At 43.8% G+C, this 12,290-nt stretch overlaps 1 protein-coding gene across 5 annotated transcripts in view; it reads right to left on the bottom strand.

Annotated features, from left to right (window-relative positions):
• The window catches only part of LOC105482348 (uncharacterized), a 188,425-nt gene that overhangs the window by 175,576 nt on the left and 559 nt on the right, over nucleotides 1–12,290 (bottom strand). For all 5 annotated transcript variants that reach the window (XR_011624518.1, XR_011624517.1, XM_071098127.1 and 2 more), the window contains exon 2: nucleotides 11,039–11,256. Coding sequence is in view for 3 of the 5 variants with exons in the window: in XM_071098127.1 (XP_070954228.1) it covers nucleotides 11,039–11,095 (57 nt within the window). In the remaining 2 variants the exon portion in view is untranslated. The remainder of the gene's footprint in view (nucleotides 1–11,038; nucleotides 11,257–12,290) is intronic.

The following is a 12,290-nucleotide window of genomic DNA, read 5'->3' on the forward strand; positions in this document are numbered from 1 at the left end:
TGAGTGAAGTGGCCAAGTAAACAAGCCACCAATGTCACAAGTCCCATGAGGAGGTCAAGTGAACTCTCCCATCTCAGTATTATTCTCATCTTACAGATGAGAAAACTAAGCAATAGACAGAGGTTGAGTAAACAGTCCAAGTTCAGTGAGAAGCAAGAATTTTACTTCCCTCTGGTCTTCACAGAACTTTGCTCATCACAAAGATGATGTAAGGATAATCTACCAGTTGCCATGGGAACTCATTTCATCAGCATCTCAGCCATCCTGGAAAATTTGCATACATGACTTTATGCAGAAAGAGAAAGTTAAACTGACTTGAAGTCAACTGGCTCTACTGGCTACTGTCCTTTAAGATACTGTGGTATTTGCATTGCATCATGGTTCTAGGGTATTCCAAAGACAGGTCTGCTCATTAATCCTCATACTTTCTCTCATTCACCAAGAATGTGATCCAGCTAAGGAAACAGATGAGAGCAACCAAGGAATGTGCTGGTGGAGCAGGTGTTGAATTCCTTCTCTGCATTTCTGCTCTTCCACTCTTTAATTGCCTTCTGGCAGGATGTTCCTGAGGCAACACCTAAAGCTTAGCCAGCTTAACTGCAGGTCTGCACAATAACAAACCCTTCAGAATTTCAGCACTCATTTCTTCATCAAGGGCCCCAAAATTATGGTTGCGTATCACCTACTCATTTCCTCTTGGTTCAACCTCACATGCTTCCATACTACTGCTGACCATCTGTACATGTTACTCACCCCTCTCCTCCTTTCCTCTATTCAAATAAGCCAGGCTGGGTTAGCACTCCAGACGTATCCCTATTGATGGTTGGACAAATAGGATACAGGTTCCAGAAAGAGTGACAACTTTCTTTCCTGGAATCCCTGCACAAAATGCAGGGTCACATATGGCCCTGAGGAGGTATTTTGTGGCAAAGAGATATCTGAGTCTAGTAGTTTGAAAGTACTATGGCTAGCAGTGGTTCCAAACTCTCTACCAGGTCACCCTAGGGTAGCATAATAAATTCACAGGACTGTTGTGAGTTATTTTAAATTTTCCAAGGAAAAGACAGGATCCTCCATATCTGTTGAACACTGCACAAACTCGGGGTTGTTCATGGTTTCCACATTAGATTACGTCATGTTCCTTTCAATGGTGGCATATTTTGGGGAAGCCATGTTTTTGGCAGTTACTGTGACAAAAAGCAAGTGTCACAAGGAAATCAGTGTGGAAGAGGAAATGAAGGTGGCAGGGCCCACTCTGATTCCAAAGTTTAAGGAGTTGTATAGTGTCCAACAGGCCACACATCCCATGAGTAAGTAATTGTGATGATTTGAGAATACAAAATATATATATATTTTTTCAATGTATCTTTTTTTTTCAAATGGCCAGTAAAAAGCTGTTAGCACATAAAGACTTTTAAGCGATTTGACCCTAACTACTTAATCAATGAATCTGTTTGGTATTTCTTTTGGCCTACAGATGCCATGAAAAAATTACTGAAGCACTAAGCGTTCTGCGACCAAGGAAGATTTGGAAACTTCAGGTCTGGTCAAGTCAGCCATGTTTCACAGCTCCCAAGAACTTCATTGGTACCTGATCCTATGACAAACATACTTGGGTCTTGGTTTTGGTTGTCGTGGCTGTTTCATCTTAGAGGCTTTTCCATATTTTCGGTGCTAAATGTGCTCACTACATGGGGCCTGTGCAGCCACATGCCTCGGCCAGCACCTGCCTCAGCCTCCCTGGGCATCTTTCCCTTTCCTCTGTGCTTAAGTCACACCAGCCTCCTTTCTATTCCTCCAATCCGCCAAGCCCTGTCCCACTATAGGGGCTTCTTACTGATTCTCATCCTGGTTCACCTGTAGGTCCCATCTTAAATGCCACCTCATCAGAGAGCCCTCCCCTGTGATTCTCTGTCTCACCACCCATTCATTTCCTTCATAGCATTTTGTCCTTTGCACATACCTATTTAGCTCTAGGAGGACAGAGTCCAGGTCTGATCTGCTTACTACATTAACAGAATTTAGCTGGGTGCCTGATATGTAATTGTCACTCAATAAATAACTGCAAGGTTAACAAGTGCCAGTTTAAATCATGCACAGGTATTTTAACTGCGGCCCTGTAGATCCCAAAGCATTTCAGAAGGCTTTTCTGGCAAACAGCCCCTCAGATGCACACGTGGGACAATTGCATCACTAGCCACAGGCAGAGACAGTCAAGGGCGGTGTTTGTGATCAAGAATCCCAGCTCTGCCACCTCCTTGCTGGCAGAGACTGGGGAAGTTACTCATTCTGCCTCTACCAGTCATGTCTTTGCCTAGAAAAAGGTTGTTAAAAGGACTAACTATAAAGCTCTGAAGTAAAATCTGTCAAGAAACAAGCACTCTAAATAAAAGTTAGCTGCTTTTATTAGGACAAGGACAGTGTTCAAGGACTATCCCATGAATGCCCACACACCATTCTGAGGGGAAGGTTCTGCCTCAGAAACTGACAGGTCCAATGCCTCTTGCTTGTTTTAGAATAAAAGCCTCAATTCAAAATATGAAACATGGACAATTAATTCTCAGCCCCATTGGCGTCCCCCACACAACTCATAAATAAAACCAAAAAGAATCCGTTTATGGAACTTTGATTATCCAGTTGGACAACAGAAATGGAGAATGTCAGGCAGTGATTGCCAATTTGTCTAGACTCGAACTGCTCTATGGCACCAAGCACATGGTGGAGTGTGTGTGCCTAATCCTTCCAATCTTTTGCTTGTCCCCTTCTAACCAGCTGTCTTCATGTTCTAGGCTTAAAAGTAAGCCCAGTGGACCCTGGTGGTGTTTCGGTTGTACCTGGGAAGCTCCAGGGGCCAGGGGCTGCTCACAATCGCGGACAGGAAATCCCACATGGCTCCTCTCCTTGCAGTGGGAAGAAGCATGAGTACCAGCCTTCATCTGTCCACACCTTAGTTACTGTTGCTCTCTTTCCTGGGTCTCCTTCCCCCAACCTCTCCCCTACCTGATCCTCATGTCTGGATGCCTCATTTTCACAACCCCCTGGAATCACATCACTCTTCTCTCCAAGAGCTATCTACACTTCCTATTTCATGCATACCCACATCTTAGAAAACCATTTCTCCCACTGGCTTCCTATAGATGGCCTAGCTAAGGGTAATGTCTTTTCTGCTAACCAGAGTTGCTGTCACTTTATAAACATTATATAGGATGGTCTTACAAGACAGATGATACTGATGAACTCAAATACGTGATGTGTTTCAATCCCAGATTCTCCATCTACTAGCTACGTTTTTCATGGCAAGTTAACTTTACATCTCTGAGCCTCAGTCTCCTCACCTGTAAAGTGGGCAGAATAGTTTCCACCTCATAGCTTTGTTGTGAGTACGAGATGAGAAAACTCACACGAAACACACACCACAGTACCTGGTCCATAGGAAGCATACCCAAAAAAGTCTACTACTGTGGTTTCTCAGGTCAACCCCCCATTTGGCAGGTCTCAGCTTAGACATCATCTCTTCTGGAAAGCCTTCCCTCACCGCCACCCCAAAGATGTGTGTGCATCTAAAGCACCCGTGCCATGATTGTCATTGCAAGGTGTGTCACACTGCCGTGTCATTGCCACTTAGCATTTTCTTCTTCTTCTTTTTTTTTTTTTTTTTTTTTGCCCCCTAGAATACTGTGAGCACATTAACTGGTGGGGTCAGTGTTCCTTCTACTGTGGCAGAGCACCTGGCACAAAGTAAGTGCTCAGGACATATTCTGGTCACATTAAAAATAGCTATTTAAACAAGCAATCTAATAAAGATGAAGTTTTGCTGTGTTATACACTTATTACTGCTACTTTGTAAGACTAGACTCCCTTGGCAACCAAACACATTTCTTTTTTATATTATTTAATTTTAATAAGAGTTACCATATATTGATCCATGTTCTATGCCAAATGTAACTTAATCCTTCTATCAGTTCTCTGAGGTAGATATTATCAGTAGTCCCATCTTACAGATAAGGAAAATGAGGCTCAGGGAATTGAAGTAATTTGCCCAAGATCATCTAGCTAGTAGAACAGAGCTGCGACCCAAACCCAAGACCATTCATCTCCAGTGTCTGTTTCCTTTGCTGTCCCCGACAAGACTAAGGATGCCACTTTCCTTTTTGTTAAATTTTCCGGCCTCCCAAATACTGTAGAGTGGCATTTCATCATTATTGGCACCTACATAACAAACATGGTAATGCCTTTGATGTAAATTCCTTTGGTGACTAATCAACCCCACCTTGCTGTATTTTTGTCTTTGGCATTATTTAACTTTCATGCCTCGTCAAGTCTCCTCAACTGGAGTACAACCAGTTGATGATGGTGCCCAGGTCTTAAGGTTCTTTCTGTCTCCCCAGGTCTAAAAGGAACATCTCTCACCTACTAAAAAACAAAAATGAAATTGAGTTTGTCTATTTGGCTGTTTCATGTTTAAGTAAAATGACTAGAAGATCATCACCAAGTCTGATGGGTATTGGGGACAGCTTGATTTGGATATGTGGTATACACAACTTTCACACTGGGGGACCAGGGAGGCACCTCAAGAAGATAGACACACTTAGTAACCTTTGTACTATTTGATTTTTTTTTCTTTTTTTTTTGTTTTTTTTGAGACAGGGTCTCTCTCTGTGACCCAGGCTGGAGTGCAGTGGTGCAATCACATATCGCTGTGATCACAGCCATCTGGGCTCAAGTGATCCTCCTGCCTCAGCCTCCTAAGTAGCTGGGACCACAGGCATGTACCACCACACCCAGCTAATTTTTTAATTTTTTTTTTTTTTTTTTTTTTTTTTGTAGAGGTGGAGCTTCCCTGTGTTGCCCAGGCTGATCTCAAACTCCTGGCCTCAAACAATCCTCCCTCCTCAGCTTTCCAAAGCACTGGGATTACAGGTGTGAGCCACCATGCCCAGCATGGTTTATTTTAAACTAGAGGCATGAGTTACTTTTTTAAAGTACCATCAAGAATAAAGGTAGATAGGTAGGTAGGTAGGTAGGTAGGTAGGTAGGTAGGTAGGTAGGTAGGTAGATAGATAGATAGATAGATAGATAGATAGATAGATAGATAGATAATTTTTGAAGCCAAAAATTAGAGAGAAAATGACAGGGCAGAAGACTAGGGGTCATAGTTATTTTCCAGAGCAGATTTCCAGAACAAGATACAATAAAAGCCTGATGAATATTAATATAAATTTTCTCTGAATGGAGAAACAAATGCAGCCTTAAATGTGAGTCCCAAATCAACTGTCGCAATGGAGGATGATCCAAATTGCAGGCTCCAATTTTTGGTCAATCCATTTCTCTCCAGGAGAATTCTATGTGCTCTAGGGTGAGTAGCAGCAGGAATGTATTTGTTGGATGGTGCTTTAACAATTCATCCTATAAATGCAGGGGGTGCTGGTTAATATCCAATAATTATTGGTTGGAGTTGATGTTGATAGGGGACCCTCAGACAAGAGATGACAGGACTTCACCACAAACATCTGCCCACTCCATGTTGTTCCCACCTTGCCTTGTTCTACCTGTCTCTACTAACAGCAAGACCAGACCAACTGTTCTCATAACTTTCTAGCATAAGCACTTCTACTTCTCAGCAATCCTACAACCTAGGACACACCTACTTCCTTCCAGTTGCCCACACACCCATTTCTTTCACTGGGATTACCAAAGAGTTGCATTTAGAGAGGGGGGGAAAAAAAGGTTTCCATATGCAAATGGCAAAATCAAGGTCAAAGTGGAACACTTGCTCTGCAGTCAGTCCAGTTGAGCAGGCCAAAAATGCCCACTGGGATAATGAAATTCAGTAGTGACTGCATCTACCACCCTCTGCCCTTATCATGGGCCAAGGGTAGAAGGACGATATTGTAAACATGTGATCAGAGTCATCTTTGAAGGGGAAGAAATTAGTGAGGACATTGTAGGCCTTTTGAAAGTGAAGCTGATTCTAACCGCTCAGTGGGTTCTCCTTGAACCCCTGCTCAGACAGAGCTGATTTATCCAGACAGGGGAGTTGCAACAGAGAAAAAGTTTAATTCATGCAGAGCTGGCTGTACAGGAGACTGAAGTTTTATTGTCACTCAAATCAGTCTCACTAAAGGCTCAGAGGTTAGTGGTTTTTCAAAGATAGCTCAGTGAGTAGGGAGACAGGGAGTAGGGAATGTTGGTTGGTTGGGTTGGGGATGAAATCATAGGGAGTGGAAACTGTCTTCTTGTGTTAAGTCGGTTCCTGGGTGGGGCCCATCCGGTGGTCAGAAATGCAAAAACCTGAAAAGACATCTCCAAAGGCCAGTCTTAGATTCTAAAATGGTGATGTTATCTGCTGGAGTAATTGGGGAAGGTGCAAATCTTTATACCTCCTAAGTAATGGCTGGCTAGGCATACTTCCTAATAGAATTCAGACCCCTCTCATCCTCCTAACTTGGTGGCCTTTCATTAGTTTTAAAAGGGCAATTTAGTATCTGGGAAAGGCCATTATCATTTAATTAAATTTCTCCCAAAGTTAGCTTGGCCCACACCCAGGAATGAGCAAAGATACCCAGAAGCAAGATGGGGACAGATAGGTCAGATCCCTTTCACTGTCATGATTTTCTCACTGTTATAATTTTTGCAAAGGCAATTTCCACTCTAGGAATCCTTTGCAAAACATTAAAACAAAACAAAACAAAACATGTATTCGAAGGGCCACTGAAAAACTGAAAGAGCTAACTCAAGCAGTTTTCTGCCTCCAGGAAATACCACACCTAAAACAGATACTTCCTCATCACCATCCGTAAAAGTACAACATTTCAGCAGTGACCCAGTAACTTGCATCCATCCCAGGAGAAGGTTCTCAGCTATGAGCACATGGAATTATATTTGAAATATGAACTACGGTCTAACTAGGTCTGTCAGATCGTAAAACACAAATTCTTGATCCACTACATACTCTGCCTTTTGTATGTGCTTCACTTATCTTTTCTTTCAGTAACTTTTTTTTTCCTGATTAGAAAAGTAATACAAGGTCATTGTAGACATTCTAGAAAATTTAAGAGATCATTGAAAAGAAAACAAAAATCATTTGCCCTCATACCATTCATATATACACTCAAATTTTGTGCTCTAGAACCTTCTGTTACCACTAGGGAATGTATCCAAGTCACGTGGCACCAAAATCACGTGGCACCAAACTATGTTAGTGGTGGTGAACTAACCTCAATTCTTGCCTCCTCATGAAACATGAGGTTTTCCTTGACCCCTTCATAGTCCTCGTGACAGGAGTGCCTCGCTTACTCGGCCCACAGCTCTCAATCCCTCATGGGACGGGGAGGACACAGGTGAGCAGGTGCAGGAGCCAAAGCAAATGCTTTTGGGCACCGGCAGGACCAAAACTCTGTGCAGGACCCACAGCAGCATCTAGGGTGGAGTACCCATGACCCCTGGAGCCCCAGAGGGCATATGTTACAGTGCACTTTTTTTAGCTTTGCTGTCCATGGATGGATTAAGTATTTAACAACTCAGTGAACCCTCTGCCTTTTTGCAAGGGCAGAGGGTCAGTGTAACAGCCTTTAGCATCCTCATCCATGGCACCTGAGATCTCGTTCAGGAAAAATCAGGTTGCATGAACGAACGAATTGAAAAGTGGAGAATGTGGAGGATTTCGTTGCCGATGGAAGTGGCTCTCTGCAGGAAGGGGAGGCGGAAAGGGGAGGGACCCGGAAGGTATTCTTCCCCTGAAGTCCCACCGTCAAATCATCCCTCTAAAGTCAAACTGCTTTTTTCCAGCATTCAGCTGCTTCTTCTCTCCTCCCCTTCTCTGCTCTCAGCCAGTGGAGCCTAGGGTTTTTATGGGTGCAGGATGTGGGGGCAGGGTGGGCCACAGGTGGTTTGGGAAACGGCAACATTGGAGTGGGAAAACAGGAATACATGTTCTCACTTTGGGCGGCGGCACCAGGCTTGAGGGTGGGTCTTTGCCAAAGACCCCCACCCTTTTCTGCCTAGAATTTCTCTGTCTCCTGTCCCTATTACTCGGAAGAAAGAATTTGACCAAAAGGCTTAAGACAGAGTGAGAGACCCAGGCAAGTTTTAGAGCAGGAGTGAAAGTTTGTTTAGAAAGTTTTAGAGCAGGAGGCCGGACACGGTGGCTCACGCCTATAATCCCAGCACTTTGAAGGAGGCCAAGGCAGGTGGATCACTTGAGGTCAGGAGTTTGAGAACACCCTGGCCAACCTGGTGAGACTCTATTTCTACTAAAAATACAAAAATTAGCCGGGTGTGGTGGCTGTAATCTCAGCTACTCAGGAGGCTAAGGCAGGAGAATGGCTTGAACTCAGGAGGTGGAGGTTGCAGTGAGCTGAGATCACACCACTGCACTCCAGCCTGGGTGACAGAGCGCAACTCCGTCTCAAAAAAAAAGTTAAAAAAAAAAAAGTTTTAGAGAAGGAACAGAAAGAAGTACACTTGGAAGAGGGAGGGTGACTTGAGAGATTCAAGTGTGTGGTTTAACCTTTGATTTGGGGTTGCATATGCTGGCATGCTTCTGGGGTGAAGCCTCCCTTCTCCCCTGATTCTTCTCTTGGGGTGGGCTGCGCACATGCACAGTGGCCTGCCAGCACTTGGGAGGGGCCACATACACAGTATGTTTACTGAAATTGTACACATGTTCACTTGAGGCATTCTTCCCTTACCAGTTGAGTGTTCTTAGAAGCTCATACACCAGTTAGATGCAACCATTTTCCCTCCTACTGCGCATGCTTGAGCTCATTCGCCCATCTCCTAAGATCTTATCGGGCAGCTGCTGATCACCAACTTCAGGTGTTCTATCTATTGGGAGACTGCCTTTCCCTGGTACCAGCTGTGACCAATTATTATTTTAGAGAGACTGTTTAATAACCATCTGACCCTCACCTGATGATTGCCTGACATTCCTGGTGGTGGTGGGTGGGGAGAGGGGGGGGACCCTCTTCTGCCCTGCTCATGTCTGACTAGCTATCTGCTGTAACACTTACACTCTTTTTTTGGTAACAGCATGTATCTATGAGGCAGGAGGTAGAAGCTACTTCCCATACCCCTAGGTTAGAAGTATCCCTTCAAAAGCAACTGACCATTTGGGGAAAGAACCTTTAGTTTTCATTATCCACACAATTGCCCTATTTCTGCACTTCACTGGCCACACAAATCACTTGGGCTCACCTAACAGACACATATGACTGTATCCATAATACGTTCATTGCCCATTGCACACTGCAAGTCAATACGCCGAGAGGCCAGGTTGCAGCAAGAAAGAGGTTTCATTGTAGGGTCACTGAATGAGGAGACATTTAAGAAACCTTAAATCCATCTCCTTGTGGCATTTGGTGATAGGGTTTTCAAGAGTTTGGGAGTGGGCCAATGTGTTGGAGATGGTTGATTGGTTGAAGAGTGCAGGGTGAAGTCATGGGACAGGGTGAAGCTGTATTTTCAGGCTGATCCCCTTTCTTTGTGGGGGTTTTCAAACTGAAACGGGGTAGAATTGGGGACCTGAAGAACAACTTAAGTGATTCTTAAACAAAAGCGTTATGATTGTAATGTCAGAGATCCCATCTAAAGGAACAATAGGGATACAAATCAATTCCTACAAAATCTTATTACCCTAATGTCAGAAATCCTATCTATAGGAATAATGCAGATGCAAATGGTCAGGATCTAGTGCTACGTGACTTTGAGCAACAAGGAAGTGGGCCAACGTGCAGCCTAATTAATGCTTAATTATAACTATATTTCTCTCCAGAACCCAGCACGCAATTCTTGTCAACCCTGTGAGGGTGATTTCATGACTCTCAATGGCCTACCACTTTCCACCTAGTAGGGCAAACCTGCCTTGTCTATCATTTTCCTTGTAATAAGCCCATTCTCCTTGTCAGGGAGTGGTATACAGGTGATAAGCAAGACTTCATGAAAAGGCTGTGGGAGCTTGTAAGGCAAATTATTTGCTCCTAAGAGACATAAACAGGAAAAGATAGACCTTTCTTATTCCAGATGTCATCAATTCTTAGTGGATTGATGCCTGGAACTGCAGAGCTCCTTGGAAAACTACACCCAGGGCAACCTAATTGATGTAGATGTGAAATCTGTTCAAGTGACCTCTAGGAAGTCACCGCAAGCGACTGAATACAAAATAGACTGTTGCAAGAAAAGAGCAATTTGCCGAACAATATGTACAGTATGATCCCATTTATACAGCCAGATAGATATAAATACATAGAGAAGCATTGAGAAGCTCTGCAGGAATGCTGGCAATGGTAACCTCTGGAAGCCACAGGAATCAGGGCTTCGACATTGTATGCTATGTATATTTGTATTGTTTGAAGTTTTTACAGTAGGATGCATACAGGTATTGCTTACGTAATCGTCTAAACATTTTAATTGTTATAAGTACACATGGCTTCTCCTGTATTTGAAATGTGTACTAGATGATCAAAGCATTCTTCTAGGAGAAAATACGTTTTTGTGGCCAAAAAAATTCTTGAAGTTATTTTTGGTTTTTAGGGGGTTTCCTCCATCTCACAGCTTAATCATCAGTCACATTAACCTTGCAGCTCAGCATGCCCTCTGTCAGTAGACCTTCCTCATCCATAGGGTAAGCCATAGAAAGCTTATGGGTATCGGTTCATTTTGCCTGGGATCAGGGTCTGGATTGTGAAGTGGGACATGTTAATAAACCTCTTCTCCAAAATCAGGTCAATGGGCATTCGGCTGTTATTACCAGAACGCTGGCTGGCCGTGCAGGGTGTCCAGAGATGAGTGAAGCATAGGTTGTATCTCCAGGCAATGGAACACAAGTGTACGGCCTGTCTCAGAGAGTGGGCTGTGGCCTCCACATTAGAACAACCTGCCAGTGACCACATTAGAACCTCCACTGTTAAAATGCAGGTTCCTGAGCCCAATCCCAGATCTGAATCACAATCCCCAAGCATCAGCCCCAAGAACCTGAATTTTGTTGTTATATGCAGAGAAAGTACGAGAACTACTTCCTCTGTGGGTGAACTGGACTTACCAAAGTAGTCAGTCCCGAGGGGCAGAGATGGCATAGGTGCCAGTTCTTCTTTTTCATCCTAGATGCTCAGAGTCAAATTCGTGGCTCAGCTCTAGCCAAGTGATTTCATTGTGGGAGGACAATTCAGAGCCCTGTTCCAGGCTCCTCACATTGATTCTGTCTTCTTCCACTCCTCTTTGTCATCTTTGATGTCCCCTTGTGAGCTACCAAGAGACTTTCTGGGACACGACAGGATAACAAAATAAATACGTGCAAGCAGCCATTCATTAAACATTCAGCCAGGATGTTACTTTAACTGCATCCCATCATATCTCATTAATCTTTACACCAGTCCTAAGATCAGGCACTATTATTAACCCGATTTTACAGATGTGAGGAACTGAAGCTTAACGAAGGTAAGTAACTTGCAGGTGTGAATACCCAGCTCTCTAACTCCAGGGCCTATCCTCTTAAAACCCTATTACTTGTCCCTGGTGGAGGTGAACACGGGGGGCCCTTTCATATAGGACTAGCCCTTGGGCTGCAATCTGAGCGGAAAAGGGAGGATCACAGCATACTTTGAAGCTTCTTTTGCATAACTGGCACTGGATTTTTACTGAGACTTTACGTTACGGTTTTGTTTTTTTGTTTTTTAATTTTGAAGGTGCTTTTATGAACACATGAATAAAATATTTGTGTCATTTTGAACCTTATTTGTCTTATTTTATACATGTATTTATTTATGGGGGGACACAAGGACTCATCTGTAGTGGTGCAGCCACTGTAAATAAATTAGTGAAACTACTTCACGTCAATTTCATATAAAGTTTTCTGTTCAGTACACTTCAGTGATGGATGGAAGGAAATTAATACATGTTTACAAAAAGCCCCTCCCTCAGTTGTTACATATGCCACAGAGATACCAGTTGTGAAAAGTGCAGGTGCGGCCGGGCGCGGTGGCTCAAGCCTGTAATCCCAGCACTTTGGGAGGCCGAGACGGGCGGATCACGAGGTCAGGAGATCGAGACCACCCTGGCTAACACGGTGAAACCCCGTCTCTACTAAAAAATACAAAAAACTAGCCGGGCGAGGTGGCGGGCGCCTGTAGTCCCAGCTACTCGGGAGGCTGAGGCAGGAGAATGGTCTAAACCCGGGAGGCGGAGCTTGCAGTGAGCTGAGATCCGGCCACTGCACCCCAGCCTGGGCGACAGAGCAAGACTCTGTCTCAAAAAAAAAAAAAAAAAAAGAAAAAAAAAAGAAAAGTGCAGGTGCA

The sequence above is a fragment of the Macaca nemestrina genome, chromosome 6, assembly GCF_043159975.1.
Source record: "Macaca nemestrina isolate mMacNem1 chromosome 6, mMacNem.hap1, whole genome shotgun sequence".
Taxonomy (NCBI): Eukaryota; Metazoa; Chordata; class Mammalia; order Primates; family Cercopithecidae; genus Macaca; species Macaca nemestrina.